Source organism: Crassostrea angulata, chromosome 4 (assembly GCF_025612915.1).
Source record: "Crassostrea angulata isolate pt1a10 chromosome 4, ASM2561291v2, whole genome shotgun sequence".
NCBI classification, from domain to species: Eukaryota; Metazoa; Mollusca; class Bivalvia; order Ostreida; family Ostreidae; genus Magallana; species Magallana angulata.
This window is the reverse complement of record NC_069114.1, coordinates 30,746,542-30,773,110: the sequence shown is the minus strand read 5'-3', so window position 1 is coordinate 30,773,110 and position 26,569 is coordinate 30,746,542. Positions and strand designations below refer to the sequence as shown.

The following is a 26,569-nucleotide window of genomic DNA, read 5'->3' as shown; positions in this document are numbered from 1 at the left end:
TGGGCCTATACAAGTTAATTCCCCTTATTCTATAGTGCCCTTTTCCCCTCGGTGACATAACTGTTCGACATTTAGATTGTGTTATCTCTCTGAGCTACAAAATCATTTCTGTCAAAAAGTAAATGTTTTCATTTCCATATAACCTAAAAATATCAACAAATCTTAAAATTTACTTGTTCAATAGGTTTGCTACCTGTTTACAGAGAAACTTCAGGTTTTTGTAGCTATGTAAATATGTGTGGATAGAAATCAGATTTGCATTTGAACAGGAGACACATGCTTTATCCACATTCCAGAGCAGTGTTAGTGTACTGTACAAAAATAAACATAAAGAACAAGATGTAAATCAATTCAAACTCAGATTCATGTCATCTATAAGTACATCATGTAAATTTTCCCGCTGTTTTATTCGTTTTTAAGAAGTTAATCTTAGCTTTAAAAAAAAGGTAGATAATATATTTTTTTTTATTTCCGGTACCTATATGCTTAATAAATCTTAGATTTTTTTTTCGGCATTCAAAAGAAACAGAGATTATTTGATACACACTTTTTTGCTTGATAATTTTTTTTTTTACTCACCTGGATCAAACTTTTTGAAAAAAAAAAATGTTGAATTTACCTACAGTGAAGTTATCTACTGGTTTGGCTCAGATATGCAACAAGGTTTTGTGGTCAACTAATGAGAAGTTTATGTGCGAGTGATGGATGAGGACACTGCATTTTGTGGTTAAAGAAGGCCACTGTGCCAACTCTCACTGGTACTACTGATGTAGACAACCTAATAAGACATTTTTCACTGAGGATATAGGGACCAGCATTTATTGATATCTAGACTACAAGCTGAATTTTTGTGAGGACACTGAACTCATCCCCTCTCATTACACCCAATTCCAATTAAAGGACAGAAATGCTTTAAATGTATTGTTAATATTTAGTTTGTTTGATTTTTGGCGGAAATTGACTTTATTTTTATCAAGTTTGCATAGATTTAATTTAGAAAATTTCTGAATCTATAATATATATTCATACACATATATGCATAGCATTTGGTGTTGAACTTGAATTAAAGGGGCTGATTTCCACCAAAAAACTCTCTGAAGTATTTACAGCAAAATGTAATATATTTACAATAATCCATTAACCACCGTAAGGATAAGAAAGCTTGCACCAGTTAGGGGTGGGATGGAGGCTGGAGGTATTAAACTGTTTGTAGTTATCACGGAACACACCAAAATAAAGCTGAGCCAAGGATTGAAAAGTGGAAAAATGAGTTCAGCCTGTTTGATCTGTGTTGATTATAAGCAGTTTATCTTTGTTTTAGCTTGTGTTGATTTAAAAGTGAGGAAAACACACACACATGCAGCAAACATACAAAGTCTGAATCATAGAGACTGATCAAGCTAGATTTGTTTTTTTCTGTTTGAAAAAGTGCAGGATAAAAAATTTTCCCAATATCAATGTTGGCTGCTTGATAAGATCCTCATCAAAGAGAGAGAGAAAAGGAAAGGGAAATGTATCAAAGAAAAAAAGGAGGAAGAAATTATGTGTTTTTGAATCCCCCTGTGCTCTGACACAATGGATTATCTCATCAGTTACATCATCAAAAGATCATTAACGCATCTGTTTGATGAGAATGTAACAATGGCTGTTTAAAAGCCATCAACTGCGCTCATCCTGTACACACCTAAGAGAACCTTTGATCCTCCCATTAAAAGTAAATGGTAGAATCATAAGTGGAGTAAAGATGAAAAAATAACCAAAGAGGGTTTCTTAATGAGATGAAGAGAGATCTGACACAGGTGAAAACAGATAACAGATGTGTTTTTACCCCCCTCCACCCTTTGCAATCACATAATCCCATTCACAGCTTCATTGTTGTATAGAGGCATTGAGGAAGACAGCACTTGGCTGTGTTGAAAGACGGCTTATTTTTTTTTTCCCCTGCAGCAAACTGTTTGCCAGATGCCTGCTTGTAGAAGAAGTTTGCCCCGAGTTGTGGGGTGTCTGGTCTGTGTTTCACAAAGGAAGGCATTCACTGACCTGATAAATTTAGAAAATTACATAGAACAGGGGGGGGGGGGGGGTGGGGGGGGGGGTGGGGAGGGGTGATGGGGGAAGGATTATGAACTCAATTTTATTTCTCATGACAGTTCTCCAGCTCTCTCACTCCCGCTCTCACTCTCTCTCTCTGAAACATCCATTTTGATTTTTGAAATTCTTGTCATACATGTATGAAACATATTAGAGGACAAGCACAGTCTTCATCCACATCCACAAACATCTACAGCTATGCCTGTCCACTTCTCAGAAGAGAAAATGAATTGTGTAACAGGAAGGATTTTGAAGGGATGGGTATGCTAAGGATTGCAAGAATATTTTAGCGATGCATTTCTTAAGAATGGAATTTTCTTCTTTTTTTTGTAGGAATTTCTCCAACAATAGGATCAACACCATTCCAGATGGGACGTTCAACAATCTGCATGCTCTCAAGAAAATGTAAGTGAACACAGAGATCAAAGGCACTGTAATCTGTACAGGTTAGAGGGGGGAGAGAGGGGATTAAGACCCTCCAGTAGTCTCAATTCACCACCCATCGTCAGAGAGCCACTTCAGGAAAAGGGGGCAAAGTTTTTATTTTAAAGTTGGTGGGGGGGGGGGGGGTGATGTGTGTACCATATAGGAAGACAAGGATGCGCTCTATGTTCCATGTTTCACTTGTGTTGCTCAGAGCGAAATCATAAAAAAACGAGCTGATCAAGATAGTGTGTAGAATGGAACAAGTCTTGAGGATATTCGTGTGCTCTCACCTTCTGTTTTGGGTTATCAGGCACATATGCCGACAAAAATTGTATTCATTATAGAACATTATGATGCATTTTTGTCAGCACTCAAGTTCACTCTCACATTTCCTATATGTATAAAAAAAATATAAACCATTCTGAACAGTTTGGAAATTCAATTATAAAATAGTCTTTTAAAAATATTGTGTAAGGTAAACATTTGAGATAATTCAATTTTTGAAAAGTCTATTTTTTGTTTTGTTTTATTTTTCTGATTTTTTTTTTTTAATTGACGATTTTGAAAAGTGATAGTTTACAAAACTGTTCAGAAAATTTCTTTATGATAGAGTCTGGGATACAAAACTTGTAATTACTTCCAAAAAGTTATTGGAATATTGGGGGAAAAAAAACCCAACAGATTCTAGAACCAGTGCAGCCATATTTACTGAGCAATTAACCAACTTCTTGTTCGGCTTATAAACCTATCATAACATCAACCAGACAATCAATCAATCAATTACCGAAGAATAAAACCCCGGCTTTGATGAACTAGACAGGAAGACATGAAAAATGACTCAGTCATTGTGCTTAATTACACAACCTGCCTGGGGTCTACTGGGGTCCTCGTGTGACAGCCAGGCCATCAAGAGTTTTAATCATACAGATTTTTCGAGTCAAAATAGACGAGCTTCCATTCAAGAAATAGACGAGCTTCCATTCAAGAAATAGACATATTGAGAAAAAAATCTACCGTGTCAAATGCTTTTTAACTCTCTTTTTTCTTCTTCTTTTTTTTTGAAAATTCATTGCCGTTTTTCATTGCATAGACAACTGAAAGGTAAATATTTGTTCAGGATTTGAAACCCTGTCAAAAAACTCCTTTGTGTATGCTGTGCTTTGTAAACAAATTTCATTTTTTCTTCCAAGTATTGTGAAGAAAATATATGAAACTTCAGCTTTCTCTTTTTGGCTGTGAAAAGGAGCAGTGTAATTAAACCTTCAAAAGACCATGATATCGTGGATATTAAAATGTCATTCATCATCGTAATATGGCTTTTTTAAAGAGTTACTGGTAGATGGTGATTTCAAATGTTCTCCAGGGGCGATCATCTTACTAAAGAACCTATTATACAATCTTTAACTGCTAAATACTGATAATAATTTAAAGAGTATTAGCGTGGAATTTAAAGTTACTGTAGATGTAATTGATATACAATTAATTTATTTCATGGAAGTTGACAAATAAGAAATGCTCTTAATAATGAGAAAATTCAAATCATTGAATGAAAAATTTATAAATGTATGGATCGAATTGAAATTTTTTTTTCTCTCTTTTAAATAACAACTGTCTTAAATGGGCTCTACCCTTTTTTCTTTGGTATTTTATAGTCTCAATATGGAATTAGGCCTGAAGTATTCTCATATTTCCTAAGGGCTCTTAATTTGTCTCCATTTCTACTTTACTTGAAGTAGCCATGATAGTGAAGGTCCTTAAAAAAATTAAAAAATCATCAGACTTCTACTATTAGTGGTGAATATATATAGGCATTCAGTCTTCAGACTATATGCAACCAGACTAGTCACAAACCTAGATAATTCCTTAACCCCCAAAACCAACTCAACCTCTTACATAATGGTTACTGTGTTTAAATGAAATGAATTAACACTGCATTAAGATTGAAAGCATCACTGTGAGTGAGTCTTGCTTATTCACATAAAACATAGAACATAATTATTGCTGTCACCCCCCCCCCCCCCCCCCCCAATCTGCATTTTTATGCAGAAAGAGAAAAATAAAGGAAATGGATACACAAGGACATTATTGATAATATATTAGCTGCAGATTTGTAGCTCTATGGGAGAATTCAGGTTGACATGTAGGGCATGTCAACCGAGTTTTTCCAATAAAGCTATAAGATCTACAGCCATATGTGTAAACATAGGGGCAAAAAGAAAACCATTCGAAAGGCAAGTGCATTTTGTATTTTTGTTATTTTTGGTTTCAGAGACTTTCAGTCGGAGTACTTGAGATGTGACTGCCATCTTCAGTGGATCGTCAAATGGTCGCGCGACAAAAACGTCAAAATTCAACAGTCCACAACCTGCGGGGTCCCCAAGGACCTGAAAGGCGTGCCCCTCAGGGGCCTCAAAAAGAAGGACCTCCACTGTGGTCAGTTATAATGAAAAGTGTACTCTAGTTAACGGTATTTTTATCAATGAATGATTATTCATTTAGCTTTGCCAAGTGTGCAGGCATCCAGTATTCTGGATATAAGTTTTATGCTTTTTATATTCCCGTCAGTGTAGTAAAGAGATTTCATTGAGACATTTATATGTAGATGCCTTACGCAATATTTTTGGATATTAGAATTCATGAGAGAAAAAGAAATATAAGAAAGCCATGGAACTCTAGAGAGAAACTTGGCAGAGAGAACTTGATACGAAATACATTGGAGATAATATTCCTGGTGGTCAAATGAAATTAGCTACTGAAAATAAAATTAAATGTTAGCAGTGGGTTTTTTTTTCTTCTAAATGGTAGTTTATTGTGAAATTAATGAGCCAGGAAACTATATAAATAAAGATGAAACACACAAACTCACTTCATTTGCAGTCTTCAATCAATATTGTAGCAGACATTTTGACAGCAACATCAGATCATTAGGGCAGAAAATAAAAAAAAATTCTTCTAAATTGAAAAGTTAAGCTAGAGAAGGAAATTTTTTGTATACATATGATCAGGATATGTGCTGGTTGTATTTTTTCTTCATTTTTTCCCAATTTTCTACTAAATGACATTGTATTTTTTTGCTTTGAAAGCTTCGTACTCATAGTTCATGTTAGGCAGAAATAGGATGAAGATGAATGGTGCACTTTATATCGCTGAAATGTAATTTCTGTTCAGTGATCAAAGGAAAAAGAAGTAAACCCATTTATCTTGATATGTAGGCTTGAAAATGGAAAGGCCCTATTTTTTTTAATTTTGATGGATGCTTGGGTGTTTTATTGGCAAACAATTCATGAATATTAAACTGACTCAAATTTTGGCCATAACACTGATCTCGGTGCACATGGAGAGTTAAGTAAATAGGAGCTAATTTCAAATGATTCTACAAAGATTTTTTGCTGCAGTGAAAAAAACCTCCCACACTGTTGTTTTTAGATTGTCAGTGAATAAATTAGCAATGTTTATTTGTTGATCTCAATCAGTGTTCATGTCAGCTAGTGAAAAATGGGGGTCTGTTTCCTTGGGGGGTAGAGGAGAGAGGAGGTTGGGGGTTACAATGATCATGATTTGGCAGCTTCCTGTGATGAAGGAGTTATCTCCCTCTGTGACCAGGGGTTGGGTTCGGAACCCTGGCAACTCTACATAAGTTATTACCCTTCGTTATAGTATTACTTAAAAACCCTCTTCCAAACCAGTAAGCAAAAAATCCTAAGCCAAGCATGTTCCTTATCTCCTGTAGATAGCCACGATGAATACTGGTATCTTATCAATGAATTCGTTTTTTTTTATATTTTGAAACAGTGTTAATAAATGCCCTTATGATGATGTTAATTTAGAGAAAAAAAATGTAGAAAACCTTAATGAAGTAGTTAAATGCTTATATTTTCGCTTGGTGAATTATGCTTTATCTGGGTCCATAGGAAGGGAAGGATTGAGGGGTGTTTTAGTCAGTAGGTACATTTCCCAACTACAAGAATCTATCTGCAAGAATTACCAGAGAAAGAATTCCAGATTTTCAACAATACATATTTGGTACTTTGTCATAAAATGTTGGGGTACCTGGTAATTATAGGGGTAAACTTTTATTTATGTAATAATTTAATGTCTACAGAAAAAAACTCAATGTCCACAGTAGTTTTGCTTTGCTAATACTGCCCATTACAAGATACTGCTAACAATTTTGCTTAAAAAGAAAAATACCCAGAAACAACCATCCTCTTAAAAGTACTACCAGGTACCTATGTAGGTCACCTGGTGAGTCTTTGTCATGACTCAGCATTTGTGGAATTGTTCCACATAGGTGAGAAAATGGAAGCAGGGAGAAGTCATTATTAAACGGTTTTACTATGGATCTGTTAGTCAGGTAATTTTGATGGGAGTGACTCGGAAGAGATTGTTCCCGATTTTTTTCTTTGTGAGGGCATTCCCAGATAGGGCCAGGCTTCACACCCCGGAGAGCAACACCTGGGGATGGTGCTAATTAGGTGTCCCGATCCAGTTTCTATCTATCCTCCTTTGTCTGCTTATCTGCTTTTTTGACGTGTGGGAGACATTTATGTGCATTAGTAAACTAATACTAAAAGGTTTTTTTTAAACTAGTCTTGCAGGAATTTGTAGAAAAAAAATAATATGCATGTAAAGTGTAGAGTTGTCTGAAATTGGAGTTTGATGTAGATTTTGTTTGCCTTCACAAATTTTTATAGGTTATATGGGGTGAAAAACCATTTGCTTATTTGCAGATAATGTCAGTTTATTTTTAAAACATTTTAAGATATATAAAAAGAAAACTGATAAGAGTGATCATGTTCAGTTTAGTTATGATATAGTCAATCATTTGAAAATAGCTTAAATTTACATTTCATTTAAATCTGGCCACCATTTTTTAAAATTACATGTAACTTTTTAACTGCATTACGTTGGTACTTCATTGATGATTTTTGTTTTTTTTAGATCGCCCCCTAGAATTACCAGAGTTTGAGATTCTCCCGAACAAGAGTCAGGTGGTGTTTGAGGGGGACAAAATCCCCTTGATCTGCCGCGCCTCAATCATCAATAGGGAGACCCGCATGGTGTGGTTACGTCGTGGCGAGGTCGTATCGACCAATCGCAGTGTGGGGATCTTCGTCATCACGGAGGAGACCCCAGACAAGTCAACCATGATTCACACCCTGATGCTGAAGCATCTGACCGAGGAAGACTCAGGGGTGTGGCAGTGTATGGTGACCACCCCCCAAGGTAACGTCTCCACAGATATAACCATCGTGGTCATCTCGAACACTGCTGCCACATGCCCCTCCAAAACCTCCAAAACCAAGAAAGGGGTGTACAAATGGCCGCGGACAGTGGCAGGGGTGGTCAGCGAACAGCCCTGTAAGAGGGGGCGGGGCTCAGCCACCCACCGGTGCAGTGAGAGCAGCATGTGGGAAGGGCTGAATGTGGATAGGTGTGAATACCTGGAGGATCTTACCAGGAAACTTGAAGCCTTCGCACTCCTGAAAAATGTGAGTTACAGAGTACGAAACAAGCAGACATCTATTATAAATTACTTTACAAACTTTACTGATGGATAGGCATTTTAAATTTGTAGGTTGGTGTAGCTCAATGAACGATTTTACAGCAATAGTGAAACTAAGTCTTTTTTTGGTAAAAAAAAAAAGGGGGGGGGGGGAGGTACAAGTCTCCCATTTAAGAGTGGTGTGCGGAAAGGAGCATATTAAAACATGAAACATGAAGCAGAATCTTTTCAAAAAAGCCAATGAAAATGATTGATTATTATTGTAATTTTGAATTTTGTCTGGAGTGTGTTTAATTTGATTCAAATGTTAATGTTATGTGTCAAGTGAATGTTTTGGAGGTGTATTCCTCTTCACTCCTTCTCTCTCTGCAGACACTCTTGATAATAAAGGCAATGGCGCTGTCAAATTCTATTGATAGCAGTATGAATAAAAGCCAGGTTGTTGTTGGGAAAACAAAAAGTGAATTCAGACAGATTTATCTAGAATATCCTGACATTTTGATAGAAGCATGGCACCCCCTCGTATGAGACTCCAGAGACTTTATTTTTAGAAATTCTATGACGAACACTACAGACACATGACGCTGACATGTTAGTGATAAAAATTCCGCAAAACTCATTTTTATATTTCATTTTTCTTAAAAAAATGTTTTACTACATGAGTCAATGAGTTATATGATCTGTGTGTTTATACATTGAGATGCCATCTTGATAAAAGATGTAGATGACCTCATTTTAAGTTGAACTAACTATTTACATCAGTTGTCAACACATTCAGCATCATGTAAAGTATACATGTGTATAGGCATTACCTGTGTTTCCTCAGAACTATGAACTTGTTATAGATCCAGATATTTAAGCTTTCATCCTTATTTGGTTACTGTAAGTCTAAAGAGATGTACTAGCTAGCTTCAAGGTACGAGAGAAATCATCTGAGGTCAGGAGTGGATAGTGGATAGGTTTACCTCCCTTCTAACAGTAACATGTTAACCATGGAAGATATTGGTAGACCATTTCTCAATGGTTATTATGTTAGCAGTGCTTGATTTAGAATGCTGTAATTCATTGGTTTTAATTACCTGGTTGTTTTCTTTTTCTCTCTCTAGAAGGATATGAACCAGTCAGAGTTAAACAATGCTGTAATTTCATGATAATATTTATCGTTTTCCTTTGCTCTCTTCAGAAGCGGATGAACCAGTCCGAGTTCAGGGAGGTTTCCACAGAACTGATGACCGTCATGTCTCAGCCGGAAAACATGGAGGATTTGACCCACTTCACCCTGTCGGCACAGATTGTGGAGAATCTAGCGAAAAACATCCAGGACAAGAGAGAGGTGGGTTCTCACATTGATCTTACAGAACACAGGAAATAGTCATTTATCACAATATTCTGTGTATTTACTCACAGATTTCATGATAATTGCATAACATATGGATATTCTGAACATACACTGTATAATGTAATTATCTTGTTTGTGGCTCAAATGGAACCTAGAAAGACAATTTTTAATTACCAGCCATGATTGTCATGCTAATCCAAAACAATCCAATTAAAAATTACATTTTTTTTTATCACAAGGGTATCCGTCAGTATATAATGCTTTCTAGATTTTAATGTTTGCCATCTAGAAATGATACGAGCATGAAAAACAGAATACATAGCAAATAGAACACACAGCTGGCTGTGCATGTACTTCATGTTTTGTTTAGCATTGTGCAACATGTTTGAATTTTTGTTTATATCAATCCAGGTTTCTACAGTGCTACATTTAGTCAGTAGTCTGATGAATGAGAACAATGCAAAGTTAGAAGAGGCACAGCTCCAAGACAAGACCTGTTCTAGGTGAGGAAATTATATCTATGATCAAAGAGGGGTAACTCTAATTTTAAAAAAAAATATTTTTTTTTTGCTAAACTGTTAAAGGGAAAGAACTCTGTTGTTCTTCAACTGCAATTCTTTACTGATTTTATTTACAGGTTACTTAATGTAGTGGAAGAACTTCCAAAACACATGGATGCACCCATGTCAGAGTTCACTGAAAACGTTGTCATAGAAACGATGCAACAACCCCTCGAAGATTTCCCTGGTGTGACTTGTATGGCATATTCCCAGATTTTCAGTTGTCAGGACCGATACATCAACCAGTCCATAGCTAAAGAGGTTTGTTATTAAGCATGTGTCATGTTATTTTACCCCTCAGACTCACAAAGGCTGAAGGAAATGAGTGGTGAAAGCAAGGAATGCTTTTGTTTGGAGATTCACAAGATTATAAACTCAAACAGAGACGTAAACAAGACAATGGTTGGTTTTCAAAAGTGTGCAGTTGCCATGAAAAAGAAATTGCCATTATATATGAGGATCATTGGATTTTCTTGTATAATAGGGATGCTGTGTTTTTAGTAAAATAAGATTTCAAGCCTAGTCATGAAAAGTTGTTTTCTTGGATAATATCGTGTTCGTTACAGCGTCCTCTTAATGAAGTGAATATGTCAAAAGAATTGTCAACCCTGGACAACAAATTGTTTAAGGCATGAAATGCTCTTTGAAGTCAACAGGTGTGTGTTACAGGATTCTTTTAGATTTGTCCTAGTTTTGCTAATTATAAGTACTTCTAAAGTATGCAGAGAATATTTATTCATGTGCAATTATGATTCAAGCAGCTATAATTCAAAGGATTTTTACACCAGTGAACCTCTGCCCCCTTGATTTTTTCCCCACAGCTTGATTGACCCTCCACTTTTCCACTCAATCCAGCCACCTCCTCTTTGTGATCACCTCATCCACACAGTCCCTCCACACATTATCCCTCTCACCATCTCCTGTGTCTTCTTTTATAACTTATACATATTAATCCCCACCCCATTACCTTAAATACTAGTATGTCAGCCACTTCCACTCCTTAACCAACACTGCTTTATTGACTTCATTGTCTTCTACTTGCCAATCTACCTCAACTTATTCTACCAATTTATTCTTTAACACAATGGAATCATCCTCACACGTCACATCTTCCCTTCAACACCCCTACAACCCCCTTCCAGCTTCCCCCTCCTAGACATCACCCTATTTAACCCTCTTGTCCACCCATTAAGAACTTTCTCACCAAGGGGATCTACTATATGATTTCATCATAACTCCTCACCACCCACATTCTCCATTTGTGTTGGATCAAATGTTAAAGGAAAATTTCAATAGTGGAAATCTTCTGAATTTAAAAACTGGGTTACTTGAAGATTTTATGGGGAAAGATAAGTACTAAATTTGAATTAACCAAGCCAATAAATTTGATATTACGAATTTGAATCTTCATCCAGCAGGGTTCTCTATAGAGGCTGCCAAATCCATTTTGGAGAACTTCCACTCACATGTTGACAAATTTAAAACAAAGTTTGAAAGAATTACAGTGGAGAACTTTCCTTTTTTTGTTAATCATGCTGCTCTCACAGATGGATTGTTCCAAGTCTATACCTCTGTACCCAGAAGTGGAGATAAGTTCGGTTATTTTTGCTTAATTTAAACATACAAAACAGCAAAAAAAAAAAAAAAAGATTATGTATCAGTCGGGGTTTGAGATTTAGACACTTCGCAGAAGGAAATGCTACTATTACGCCAGCTTGTATCACAATAAACCTCAAAACAGCCAAAGATATCGAAGGAAAACACCAGAGCCCTCGTCTTCCTGAATTTTATGTGGTTTTATCAGGAGATTCTGTAATAAACTTTTGATTACAACACTTTCCAGGGTGCCTTGCACTCAGATGCTGGGCTGCCTCTGTGTTTTTGGTGTTGTGAGTTTTCAGCAAATGATTTCGTGTTTTTCCGCTCCAAACACATCCTGATCACCTTTTGTCAGTGAATAAAAAATTGTATGAATGAAATTATTTTTGTTAACCAGCAATTTCCTTAATTTGCACCAACGTGGAAAAGCAGGCCTAGGTTTATAATAAAAAATAAAGGGGGCATATGGTGCAAGGTACTTGTTTGACTCTACATGATTAGTGGCATCACATCGCCACTCGCTTTTTCAATATCGGCAAAGAAATCTTTTTCTGCTTTTTTCGTGTCACTGTGTGTTCACTTTTCACTGTAATTTTCAATACAATATTCGTTCATAATTTTTTTGTATATTTGCACAAGTACAGCGGTCTATCTGCAGGTAAATGGCCCTAGAATTTTAATCTTAAACAAATCTTGTCTGACAATTAAATACCATGAGGAAGAAAAATTGAGCTTCAATGATCCGAAATTGAACTCGTATTCATTCATACCCCCTCTATGATGTTTCCATCTTTCAGAGAAAATTTTTTTGCGAGTCTATTACTGATTGTAATTTCCAGAAGGTTTTCATTGCTCAAGTCTGATACAACATTACTTGTCCAAATAAAAACAAATCAAATTGTTATGGTCAAGCTATACTCCAAAGAACTGGACTATTTTCCGCTTTTAAATCCATGTTTTCCTCTTTAATCCTCATAGACAGCAATAGTCTGATAGCGTTTCTGGAAGCCAGGCTTAGTTATGTCAATATCAATGGTGTATTTCTATGTGATGTTTGTGCGAGGGATCTAGCTCAATGCACAGAAATAGGAATCTTTGACGGAGGTCTGTACCTCTCGAAGTTGAGTCCATATCTCAACTAAAAACAATCATTTATTGAAAGTTGGGTAGTTTAGGTATTTAAAGTTGCCACATGTTTTAATTTTTGCAAAGTGCGATTTATTGTGAATCGGGGGTAGTCCATGTGGCCGATTGTCGAAGTGAAAAATTCTCGCCTATGCTGGAGCACCATTTTGCCTGTTTAGTGTGACTAGGAGACCAACAGAGTCCTCGCAGAAGGTATATCTGTATTCTAATAGCTAGCTGGTTAAAACTTATTTAAATCATACTTGTAAAATTTCATCATTTCTGCTGTTTGATAGCTGATGGTTTCATCCAAATTCTAATGAAGTGTGTCAGGAGAGTTATGTTTTGTACTTTAATCCTTCTCTCAAGATGTTGCTGAAATTTGTAGTTTTATGTCTAAGCTTAGATTATATCTGTTAGATTTTTTGCAATCATGAATGGATCAGACCAGAAATGCAGGGATTTCTTTTCTCAAGTGATCATGCACTTATGTTTTGAACAAGATTTTTTCAAATATGTCTGATATTAAACTTGAAATGAATCACAGTTTTCTTTATTGCTCATGATTTACATTATAAACATTGTCTGCATCAATTCCATCACAAAATAACATTTTCATATTTATTGACATTTAATGAATTGACCATATGTTTACACCTCCCTCTATTCATGAGTACTTTTACTACATACGGTATATCATAGACACAATTGATACTCCGGCATTTACCCAGGAAAATTAAAAGGCATACTAGTACAACTTTTGATGTCATTTTCCAATTTTATGCAGTGTTTATGATAATTACAATGTGATTCATTATTATGCTGCACAATGAACTAAATTAAACTCTGCTGTTTAAAGAATATGTCTCTAGTGTAAATCCTGTGTTTTTATTAGATAAGGTTATGGAATAAATTGGATTTTGGATGAAGTTGCGGTAGTACAATTTGAATATAACGTTACATTTATATTTGTTGGTGACTATCTCGGTTAATATTCTCAGTCCATCTTGTTAAAGGAGTGTTCCATTCATTGAATGGAGTCTATTCTGTGGTGTAATTGTCATATTTTGTCAACAAAATTGTCTCAAATTACCAAATGAGCTGTAATTGTAGATTGAAATTGTTCATGATTAGCAAAAAAGACACAGGTCATCTTTATAAGGCTGATCCGTATTTGTTCTTTTTGGGGGGGAAAACGCATTGAAGTATTTATTTCTTTTCAACACAGTACAAATAGGCTTTTGAAAGGCAATTAAATGAAAGGTGATCTGTGGGATATGTTTAGTTAAACTCAGATCACCTAGCTGTGAATCTTTGTTCCTATCCCTGCAATGAACCACAAGATGTAGCCTGAATAAGAAACATACCAGTAATTTAATCAAGTTTATATGCATCAGTCAAAAGACAAACATTTAAGAAAACAATGATTTGAATGATAGAGTGTACAAATGGTTTGTAGTTTGCCCACATCTGGCTATAGAATTGCAAAATTTTATCCAAAATTTTCAATTAAACTTGCATTTTGACCGGGTAGACTGCATGTGTTTGATGACACCCCCCCCCCCCCCCCCCCCCCAAATAGAAGTGTCAAGAATCATGGAAGGCTGCTGTTGGGGTAAATGAAAAATTGATCACAGTTTGGAGGGGGAAAATTGAATGAAAGGAAAAGCCCAGTCCAGTGATTATTTTGGTAATTGTTATTTAATGACGGGGCAGGGAGTCAGGAGGGGATTAGGGAACATTATTTTTGTTTGCCTCCTCAATGAAGAATGTGAGCAGCCATGCATGAACATCCCATTCAGTTTGACGTTTTACCTGTCGGGGGTACTGCAGTTCAGATTTATCAAAAGATAATGGACGGGAAAAGTAGTCAGTTGTACTGGTAGGTTTTTGTTGCCGGTGAATGGATTTATTAAAAAGCTTGACAGCGATGAGACGGGAGGAAAGTGGTGTTGCTGTGTAAAACCTACGCCAGTCCGTGATCAGGGAAAGCAGGAGGGAGAGATTTCAGGGGGACCTGTTAGCTAGCGGAGGGGAGAAGCGGTTTTCATAAGACGGTACACCAGGTGTCATATTCCGTGCAATTATTGCTGGCGGGGGATTTGATTGGATTTAGGCGGTGTTTAGCCTTGAGGACTGTCGGTCACCCAGAGAAGCTAGTCATTTCTTTGTACAACTTTCTACATCGTCTGTGAAGAAAACAAACATACATGTGATTGAAAATTTTCGATTTGATTGACAACAGGTAAATTCTTAAACATGCAGGTCCATTGTATTGGTAAATTCACTGGTCCTTTCATGGCATAGTCTTATTTCTAGCTTCAGTCTGTAGATCATAAGATGGAGATAAAATTTGTACAATTTGTGATTCAGTTTGAATGAATGTTAATTTTAATTTATTTTAAACACTAGACCACTTAAATATTTTAATTTTGTGCCATTGCTGTGTATATCTGTCCCAGTTGGTATTGATTGAACGTCTCCATTTATGAGTGATATCACAGTAGGAAAGTATAGATAACACTTCGGTGTGTTACTTTTTATTTCACATTTTTCTGTTGAGGTGGTCAGATGCTAGGAGGGAATGTCAAGTTGTCTATGGGAGATATCAAGTTCTGTTTATTCCAAAAGCTGAAAACAAATCAAGCCCAACAGGAAGCAAATATAAATGACTATGTCAAATGGTGGACAGTGAATTGGGGGGGGGGGGGGGGGGAGAGAGAGACAGACAGACAGAGAGGACAGACAGACAGGTTAACAATATTAAATTCAGATGATAAGATACTGTAGAATTTAAGCCCATACCAGGCGCATTGTTGCATCGACGAAGAAACCAACATAATGCATACAGAGTTCATGGTACTTGTGGAAGCACCTGCTTGATAAATGTGTGACTTTTTGCCAGTTTCCGTTGTATACCTCATTAACTTGCGTAACCCTTTTTTCTTTCACTTTTGTTTTTTTGCCCCGCATCATTTTATCAGTTATGTGGTATCTGAACTTGTTGTTTACTAATGTGGCCCTGCAGTGTGTATATATAGCTCTTAATTAAACTGGGTTTCATCATAAACATTTTCTTTTCCGCAAAGAATGATAATAGCAAGTGGGTGTTCTGTTTGAAAGCTCGATGATTCAGCGCAGGCAAAGTTTGAAGTGTTGGAGAAAAAAAAAAAAGATATATGAATGCCTGCATTTTTTAAAAATAGCTTTTGTAATGATTTTTGATAGAACCTCATAATCATTGCATTGATATATTATGATAAGTTTATATTGTACATCCTTTGGAACATGAATAAGCCATCTGCTTTTATTATGTCAATTTTTCACTAAACATTATTGTAAATAAATCTAAAACAAGTTATGTATGGTAGGAATACTGTATTAGGAATGGTACCAAATGCTGTAAAGGTACTTTATTCATTAGGAATCTTATTTTTTGAGTAAATAAAGGGTAAGGGTGTATAATGCACTTTGTCCCATTTTGGCTTATAAAGATTGTTTAAAATCTAAATTCCTTGCTGCAAATCAATGAATGTTCACATGCTGTGTTAACATGTCAAATATATGATTTCAGATTTAGCACCACAGTATTCAATGCTTAAATCTTGATCATCTCATTTTTGTCCTTTTGATTTCTGCATTTTAGTTTTCTTGTAGTTAAACCTTCATTTTTCATTAATACTTCTTTATATGATAGGATTATGTTTGAAAGTTAATTGGATCCTATAGATAATGACCAAAAATCAGGCATACAAGTTAAAGTCCTAGTGAGAAGTTAATGTGAAGTGTTGAAAGCATACAGTTCAAAGAAAATACATGTATATAAAAGTTCTTGATTTTTGTTGCTACTTGCATTCAGCAAGAAATATGTTATGTACTGATATGCAAAGATTTCTGTATGAGACAATTTTTGTTTTTGCATTCATAATGCATGGAATTGGACTGGATTTGTACACCCCTGGCCTCAGGATCGTGAAGGAATTTCAGACTTAAGTCAAAAATTCAGTCGGTCATAAAATGATTATCATAATATGACAATTGAAATTTGTAATAACAGCTTTATATTAAGACACTTTTGATAGCCTATGAATTATGTCCGCATTTTTATTCAAGACACATTGTGACAGTGTACAATTTTTGACTTAACTAAGTCTAAGATTCTCTCATGATCCAGGAGCCTGTTCTTTAGCCATATCCCGGTATATTGTACTAAATCTTATGTTTGGGCATGGCTACAGTATAAGCTGTAATATGTAAATTTCTAGATAGATTTCCTGCTTTGATGTTATAACATTCCACTGTCCTCTTAATAGAACCACGATCTGACAGATACTGCAATATCACATGCTCTTCATTTTCATGGACCATTACCATCTTTTTTAAAGGAACATTAATTTTTTGAAATATGAATGCTCCATAAAATACCAATATGCATCAAGGAGGTACTGAATCTGCCACAATTTCTAAATTACCCTCACTTCTTTTTCATTTTATTTCCTGAGGTCACTGAAATTGAGTACAAGTCATAATTGCCCATTAATGCATCTCTGTAAGGCAGGAGGTGTTGGGTTTATGGGTATGCTGTGCAATGTAGCAGGACTGCTGTGGTCTCAAATTAATGCCTGCAACAATGGTGACTGTGGATATGAAGAAAACAAGATATCAAATATTTAAAACCCTTTCAGATAGGTGCATTATCTAACATCTATCTTCTTCTTTTGAATTTTGTTTGTTTTGGTATCTTATGTGAGATTACGTTCCTCTGAAATGATATATGTTGAAAAAAAATCTCCGAATTTGGCTGTTAACAAAGATTTGACGGGATGTAACGTAACTTCTTCATATTTTTGTTTACGTACCTAGAAGGTAAGCAGAGGGGTCCATTCTTCATCATTGTAAGGACTGCCATCAACAATGAAAAATGTTTCCCCAAGTACAAGTAGAAAGAAAGGTTAAATGACCCCGGGGTCAAGAGGTCAAAAGACATGGCAGGCCTGCAATTCGATAGCAGTAATTAAGATTTTTTATTCTGACAGGCAAAGATTGTTTCCAGTTCACTTGAGATGTTGCATGTTACACCTTCAGCAGGTTGCATGCCCTGTTTATTAAGTTGCCTGTTTTGCCTTCATTTTTGTTTCTTTTAAAAGTCGACTCAGAAAAAACTGAGGTTTGTTTGGGTCTTTTGATTTTAAATGTGGTGTGTGTCGATTATGAGAGAGTTATAGAGAGATTTGCTTATTTTGCGCTTTCACCCACATTGGAGATATCAGAATCTGTTAAATTGACAGTATCAAGAAAGGAATGGGTATACAATAATATCCATCATCATTTGTTTCTTCAATATCTTGTAAGTTTACAGTTGATGTGACTTTAAAAAATCTTTTTTGACAAAAGAAGAGAATTTAAAAGATCTCAAAATTTTATGAATTACTTTCACAGTTGTTAAATGATATGATTTTCTTCCCTATGGTGGGTTATAATGAGCCAAGTTTGTACTTTGTAAACCATCATTTTCAGGAATAGAAAAAATTGGTGAAGAATTGTTTTTGAGGTATGTTACAGAATTCTTCAAGTTCAAATTGTACAAGATCTTAAACCTAGGGCTCTTACCTAAGTCATGCATGATGTTGTGATCACGATTATTGGCGTTTTCTTTCGGCAAACAACATACTTGTAATGTAGTTCTGAGTAACATATGGGGTAAGGGTTTTTTGTGTAATACATAGCTGCAAGAAAAAATTCACCGAATTTTTAAAAAAAAATGCATTCTTTGGAATTCATAGTCAGCAACTTGGCAGAAAATGACATATAAGTGATATATCACAACCAACGGGTTAAAAATGTATGCCAAATATCAAAAGTTTGAAAGATCAATATGGATCGTAAGAAATGCCGTCTCAGGTTGTAGACAATCTCAATCTTATGATTGTCAGGTTTGAGCAAGGTTGAGATAAGTGAGAATACAGGTTTATTCTTACTAGAGGTGGCTTTGACATGTGTTAAAATATATTAGCCAAGAAATTAGGTATGAACAATCTGATAAATTTAACGGATAATGTCATTTCTTCTCTAAGTGCCTAGAGGTCTTCTCTAGGCCCAGTGCCATACAGATATGTACCAGCTAATAGTACATATGTATTGGAGATCATGCCAAGATTCCCGGTCAAATTCGAGCAACTAGCCAAGAGCTAGATGTCGTAAGTATATGAAGGTGAGAGATGATGCTTTTAGATGAAAATATTCATTTGAAATGACATCATAATTTGTCCAGTGAAGGTTTGTAAGACAAGGCCTCTAGCAAAGAGCTTCAGAGCATTGTCAAAAGATGGCATCTGTACAGTGGCTTGTAACTTGTTAATTAATCTGGACTTTTCTGAATTAATGGGGGTGAATGTTGATTTTAACCTCATATTTATTTCCCCCCATGTTTTCACTTCTTACCGTTTACCATGAAGAAAGATAAATTTTGCTGGCGAGTTCAAAATGCGGGAAAGATGATAATTACCTATGAGACTGCAGCATCACAGTACTGCAATAGCCCTAAGGTGACAAAAATGAAGTAAATGGTTAGATGGTGACAAGGATAATAAAATATTGGAATATTCTGTACTCTTAACATTTAGCCCCCTGAATACCAGTATGTCAGGCAAATTGCATTATTTGAAGTTAAGTATTTCCTTTGTAGAATTGTGGATTAATTTATGTACATACTCATAAATGAAAAATTGCTTTTCTGACATTAACCATGCAATAACGGTTCAAAAAGTCAGCTTTTCCAAGTGCAGTTAGCTTGCAAAAAATATTTGAGAAATTGCAGCGAGACCTGATCATTGCCAAGACAGAATGGAGGTTTAAAGGAAGTTTACACGATATCGGATAGCTTGTTTGTCATTAGCTTTAATCAGTGGTGGCGAGAAATGTTATGTAATCCTAGAGGGATTTATTTCGAATTTAAACACGAGCTACTTGATGGCTTTTTATCTTTTATCACGATGATGGGACTTTATATACACCGAAACGGGCTTTTTATTATATTTAACCGATATATTATTTCAAAGCCAGTTGAATTGTTCCTATCTTTGATGCACAACTTCACCACTTTTGGAGGGTGGTCCTCTAATTTAGTGTCTGTATTACAGTACTATATTTCTGCATTACATAAAGTATTCAAATTTTGGTGGCTTTTTTTTGTTGTTAATTGTTGAAATGATCAAAGATTTAAATAAGATGTCTGTTTAAATACTCTTCTCAGTTTTCTTACAGGTAAGTGTTTTAATACCTGTGTTACGTAACAAAGAAATTGAAGAAACCTGTGGTCTTATTAATACCTTTGCACACAAAAAGGCAGAGCAAGAATTATTAATGTCAAATTAATGAATTCCACTTTGTAACTGGAGTTCTGAATTCATTAACTCCTTTGGAGTTGAACAACATAAAGAAGTGCGAAATGTGAAGGCCGGAATATTATAAACATACATTAAAGAAAGAAATAAAAATCTCCGAAGTTGTATGCCGAGTCCAGCCCATTATAAATGCATTAAAAAGAAATAAATGAGGTGGACCTCGTTTTATGCATAATTCATAACCAGAGTTTAAATAAAATGTGTTTTAATTTTCAATATTCAGCTAGCCCCCTTCTTGTTGCTTTTGGTGTATCTAAGCCTTTGTGTTATGGATTTTGCTGTGATAGCCATTTTTTTATGCGTCTTTTCAGAATCTAGTAGGGACAGTCCGTCTGCCTGCATCCCTGTACAACACCTCAGAAGAACTCTCCCAGAATTCCTCTAGTGACAGCAGAGCCAATCTACAGTTGATCCTGTACAGGGATGCTAAGCTGTTTCCTTCACTGACCACCATCCATGATGACCCCCAGATCGGAACCAAAACAGTCTCTGTGGTGTCTGCCATCTTGTCTGTGGGTGTCTGTAAGTATTAATGTGTTCAATGAGGAGATTGATGGTAAATTGTAGTGTTGTTTCTTGTATGTTGAGACTGAAGGTTAAGGGTTATGGTAGGATGAAGTGGAAAAAGGAATGGAGATGTCACGTTAATGGTTGAAGGATGTTGTTATATTTAGTGTTATTTAGTGTTAATTCTTGTGTGTTGAGGCCGTAGGCTCAAGAGGGCTGGATGGTTATTGCCATTGTAAGATGTAGTACCTTAAGGAAGTTCAATATAAAGATAAAGTACCTGAAGAAAAGTTCAATATAAAGATATAGTACCTTAAGAAAAGTTCAATATAAAGATAAAGTACCTTAAGAAAAGTTCAATATAAAGATTTAGGAAAAAATTCAGATTTTAATGCTACAATGTATAGACCTTTTCTTATCTAAATGATATCAACAGATTTGAATGAATATCTAAAAAAAGAATTAAAGGTATGTAGATCTTATGGGTGATTTGTTGACCATGCAGCCTCTTAAAGATTCTGGCAGGGTGAAAGTAGAGAGAGCATGTACAAGGTGGATGAGATTAATGGTCAAAAGAATTGATGGACTTTGATTATTTGGGCACTGGAAGTAGAAGGGGAGTCTGTACTTCAAGCAAAATGTTCATGGTTAAAGAGTACAAGCTTGTGGAAACAACTGAAAAATTAAAGAATGTAGAGGGGGGTACTGACAGTGGAGGATTAGTATCGCTGATACATCGATGCTAGGGGAAAGACTGAAAGTTGAGTTCTTCTGAGGAATGGAAGATAATGGGAAATGCATGACCTCATTATACGAAACTGATGATAGGAAAATTAGAGGGGTTAGCCATCATGCAAGGAATTTAAAGAGGTTAAGAGATATATAATAGGTCACTTGAGGTTACATGTTTTTTGAAAAAATTTTCCAAATATATGTGTAGGACATTTTTACGTACACTGTAAAATTCTCTTGATAATTAATGCTACTTAGTGTAATAAGTTGAGGTATTTAATGTATTTACTATGCTAATTACAAATCATTTGATGTATGCTGTGTAGAAATACTTCACGGATGAACTACCATTAATATGTTATATAAATAGCAGCATATTTATGTAACATTTAATTGAAAGATTAGGAAAATTTATGACATTTTCAAGAAATTTCAAGTATATTGGAAGATTAAATTTAATGTAAAAAAAAAATTGGGGGTTACCGGTATATCAACAGAATTGTCTCTATTCTTATTAGCTGTTACTTGGTTAGCAATAGTGGGTCATCATCCCCTTGTTCGGTTTTGAAAGGGGGAATTGTAGAGAGAAAAGTTAAGCAATTAAATAATAATATCAGGATAATGGAGAGTAATTTAAGTGATGGCCATTTAGGGTGAAAGGAACCTGTGTCCATATTGCAAGTGTGCCCTACAGGGGTATTATAAGGTGCTGAAGTAGAAACTATTCCTTAATTGTGTCCTAGGGGCCCGTTTATTCAGTAACTGTTGATCAATAATAACTATTAGTAAGAGAATACCATTTAATTGCACTTGTAATACACAAACCATACCCAATGGAAATATAATAGTAAAACCCTCCTTCAGTTTGAAACCATTCACTTAAAAAATTGGAGGTGGACAGGTAATTGAAATTTGAAATGAAATTTGAAATTGAAATCTAGGGTTTAGTTAAAGTGAATGTCAATTTTTTGACAGTGGCAATTAAATTGTTACAAAGTTATGGTAAATTGAATTTTATTATGTACATGAATTGACATCATTGTCACAAAATTTCACTGTCTATATTTCAAGAAGAATTTGCAATCGGAGTCCTTTTGATTTATTGAATTACCAGTAAATTAATTTTTCTATTTGGGGAAACTATTCAAGCCTTTATGGTACATCTTTTCAGGGAATTATTAGAATAGGTGACATTCTGATGACTGGCATGTGACCCGGCCTTGATATTTTAATTGTCTAGGCATGTAACAAGTTGATAAATTTCAGTTAACTTGACTCATTGTCCCTTTCAACATTGGGATTCACCACCCCCTGTGTAAGCAGGAAGAGGGTTGACAGTAGCATTATTTCTTTTTCTTTTTTTCTGCAAACGTCTTCATTAATCTGAGTTAAAAATGAGGTCATGCCTTAAGTGTACTTGATGAGGTCTCATGCGCTTTTTGTCTCTCTTAACAGCTCCTGTAGTTGTCAACCTAACAAGCCCGATAACCTTGACCTTCAAGGTCAAGGCCGTTTCTGAGAATTTGTTGGCAGCATACTGGGATCCCCTTGCTAATGGTAAGAATGTTCTTTCATTATTTCTATCAGTTGACTTAAAATTTCTGTCTCTCTCTCTCTCTCTCTCTCTCTCTCTCTCTCTCTCTCTCTCTTAAAATGCTTGTGTCTGAGGCTGAGATTAAAAAAAAAAGAAGTGTTGTAATAAAATAAAGATCTGAGAATCAAATTTCAATGCGTTAAGAAATAATCTTGGTACAGTTTGAGCTTTGAAGGGGGATATCATTGATATCGTTTACAAATCAGAGCATCAGTTGATAAGAGAAGATACCAGTTGCAAAATGTTGGCAGGAATGCAAAGATGGATGAAATATGTACAAGTGATTAACATTTTATAAATTAGCCCCGTGTGTCATGTAGACCTCATTATTAGCTGGGTCGCTGGAACAATTACAAGGAAATTTTCAAAAACTTAAGAAATAATGTATGTTGTGAATGCAAAGCCATTTGGTTTAAAATTATCATAATCTTTTCCCGCAATAGGAATAAGGTTAAAAGAAAGAAGGGAAAACTTGCTGATACCCTCAGTAAATACTCCAGCATTTAAAAGTAGGGGAAAGTATTCTAAAGTATTCTAAAAATATTTGAAATGTGTATCTTGAGGATATATAAATAAATACTGGGTTTCTAAAAATGTTTGTTGACTTCCTAAGGCAATAACTTAGATCATTCACTGGAAACAGTTTTGGCAGCAAGAGCTCATAGACACGATTCATGAAGAACTCTGTAATCCTTGTGCTCAGAGTCTTAGAACTTGGATATTTCAAGGGGTTCTTTATTTATGCGAGTGTGAGAGACAGAGAGAGAAAGCTACAGTGATAATTGTTTTGTGTTAAAATTGGAAGGAGTATTTTTGGGGGTGGAAGAATATTGAAGAACAGCTTTCATTAAGGAGATTTGACTATGTAGAAAAAGAGGAGATACAATGTGTGTTGCCAGGTCTTTGTGTTGGTGGTTTTCCCCCTTAAATTGGTATGTAAATTGGATTCAGCAGAAAAGTGCAAGATGAGACTTTAAAAATAAGTAGCCGGGTTTTAAAAAAATGCATATGCAAGTACATGTATTATCAATTAAATTATTATTTCATGAAAAAGTTAGCTAAATACTTTTCAATGACCGCCATGTTTAAAGGGCTGAAAACGGGCTGAAAACAAAAATAACATTTCAAAATTCAAACCTAGCAATTTACTTGTGCTATTGGGGAGAAGCGGGAAATGACAATCTTGGGATGCATGGTTAGGGTGGGTGGGGTTGATGCTTGTTGGATTTTTTTTATGAATGAGGAAAGCATGATTTTGAGCAGTGACTGACTTTGTTTTGACTGTAGGGGGTCTAGGAGACTGGAGGACTGATGGCTGCCACATCACTGGTGTCTTCAGAAACTTCACCACTGTTCACTGCTCCCATCTCTCCATATTTGCCATCATTGAGGTAATACTGCAGATAATAATTTCAGCATTGGTCTCTCAAAAGAACAATGAGGAAATCTATTTTTTTAAATATATGATTTAGAGCTTATTAATTTTGAAATGTTTATACACGAAAAACTTCTATTTTCTCATATCTTTTTGAAATGTAATGTCTGAGTACTGGTAGTAATGATAATTTTTGAAGTTTTCTTCTGTCACTGTAAAATTTTAAATAAAAAGGATACTCAAAAGTAATAGGTATAGAAATTAAGACAAATAGAGTGAATGGGAATACAAATCATTCCTGTACTTGGACTTTAAAATTCAGTTTGTCATCAATTGTATTGATTAAGATTAAAAAAAAAAATTCTATTGAAATTTCTGTGTGTATAGACTTCTATGGGTGCCGAGGCTCTTCCTCTGAAGATGTTCCAGCTGATGCACATCGCAGTTTACGTTGGAAGCTGCATCTGTCTCCTGTGTCTGATGGCTGTCATCATCACTTATGTTTCGTGTTTCAGGTAAGTAGCAACATGGGTCGTATGACTTTAAGATTTCTTCCCCCTAGTGAAATCACTCAAAATAGGCTTGAAATTTTAAACTCATTTTGAGTTTAAACAAGACCACTTGTTCTGCAATAAGATAAATCGAGCACTAAAAGAGTTTATTGCACCCTCCACTCTGAAGGTGAGGGGGTATACTTTTCGACCCTTGTTTGTCCCTCTGTCTGTCTATTCGTAACAAATTTTCCTGAAATATTTCTCTACAATTATGTATTGCATATGCTTGAAATTTCAAAACACCATTTGTTTATGTATGCCATATCGTGGGATATACGTTTGTACCAATTGGACGTCAACTTCCTGTTTTATGTCGACTACTTATTTTTAGCCTAAATTTTCAAGCAAATTATCGTCAAAGATTTTTAGCAACTATTCATTGCAGATGCTTGAAATATGAGCACACTCTTTGTTAGGCATGCCATGTGGTGAGATTAATTTTTAAACAAACTTGATGGCAACCTCCTGTTAAATGTTGACTTTGCTTATTTTAAATTTTCACATCAGAGCTAGGGTATCACTAGTGATATCAGAAATATCTTTTGATTATTCGAAGGGAAAAACATGTACTGAAAACTTTGTATGCATAGACTGCATTTAATGGAAAGATCAAAGTTGTAGACATTTAACAGAAGTTTTTATTTAATGATTCAAGTTCTTAAAGATGTGTCAGAATCCTACTTCAGTAATCATTTTAAAGGATTTCAAGATACATTTATTCAATAACTTTCAAAGTATGTCTTCATAGAGACTGGTATCTGCTGACTGATAAACTTTAAAATAACACTGAATATGTTGAATTTAACTTTTACAGATATCAAAGTAACAATCTGTTAAATATTTTTCCTACAGGTTCATCAACGTACCCAAGAAGATGAAGCACTCGGTGATCAATATCAGTGTGTGTGTCCTATTGCTCATCATTGGCTTCACCATGGGAGTCAAACGCACAGATCACCTGTTGGCCTGTCAGATCGTCGGCATCTCCCTGCATTACCTTACTCTCTGTGCCATTTTCTGGATAACCATCACCTCATAGTAGGTTTATGTACAAAGGACACACTTTGTGTAAAATACATAGGAACGTCTTCTAAATTTAAAACTAAATGAAAGAGAATATGGTATGCTTTTGAGATTGAATAAATCTAAAGAATTATGTAACTTGAATACTGTATACTGGTATATTTGATTGACAGCTGTAAAAAAGAATATATCTCAAGAGTTATCTCTCTTATCATGTGAAATTATACTTTGTTTATTAAAAACTGGAATGTCTCATTTTTTAACTTTTCATTTTTTTTAGCAATATGCTGAAGAAATTTTCCAAGGCAAACAAGCCCCCCGCCCCTCCCCCTGATATGCCAGGCATGCCCCTTCCCCCCAAACCAATGATCCGTTTCTACCTGCTGGGCTGGGGGGTGCCCACTATTATCTGTGGCATCACTGCCGCTGTCAGTCTGGATCATTACTCAGAACCTGACTAGTAAGTAGGACAAATTTCATTTACATGTAATTAGTATTTTATCTTAGGACAATAATGACTTCAAGAATACTATCTTGAACATCTTTTGTATATTTTGATAAGTGTTCTATAAAACTGCTGGAAATTATATATTTTAAGAATTTTCGATTTGGAAGTTCATGTACCAGAAAATTCATTGTGTTTGGTATGAAGTATTAACTAACCAGAATTTATAAAACGGTTTTGACTGAAAAAAATAGTTTTGGGAAGAGGAAAATAAAATACCAGTGTTAAAT

At 35.3% G+C, this 26,569-nt stretch overlaps 1 protein-coding gene across 2 annotated transcripts in view; it reads left to right on the top strand.

Moving 5' to 3' along the window:
* The window catches only part of LOC128179589 (adhesion G protein-coupled receptor A3-like), a 53,518-nt gene that overhangs the window by 23,735 nt on the left and 3,214 nt on the right, over positions 1-26,569 (top strand). For both annotated transcript variants that reach the window (XM_052847047.1, XM_052847046.1), the window contains 12 exons: positions 2,425-2,496; positions 4,787-4,950; positions 7,459-8,009; positions 9,207-9,356; positions 9,774-9,865; positions 10,000-10,183; positions 20,361-20,571; positions 22,744-22,845; positions 24,170-24,273; positions 24,645-24,772; positions 25,664-25,849; positions 26,115-26,294. In XM_052847047.1, coding sequence (XP_052703007.1) covers positions 2,425-2,496; positions 4,787-4,950; positions 7,459-8,009; positions 9,207-9,356; positions 9,774-9,865; positions 10,000-10,183; positions 20,361-20,571; positions 22,744-22,845; positions 24,170-24,273; positions 24,645-24,772; positions 25,664-25,849; positions 26,115-26,294 — 2,124 coding nt within the window. The remainder of the gene's footprint in view (positions 1-2,424; positions 2,497-4,786; positions 4,951-7,458; positions 8,010-9,206; positions 9,357-9,773; positions 9,866-9,999; positions 10,184-20,360; positions 20,572-22,743; positions 22,846-24,169; positions 24,274-24,644; positions 24,773-25,663; positions 25,850-26,114; positions 26,295-26,569) is intronic.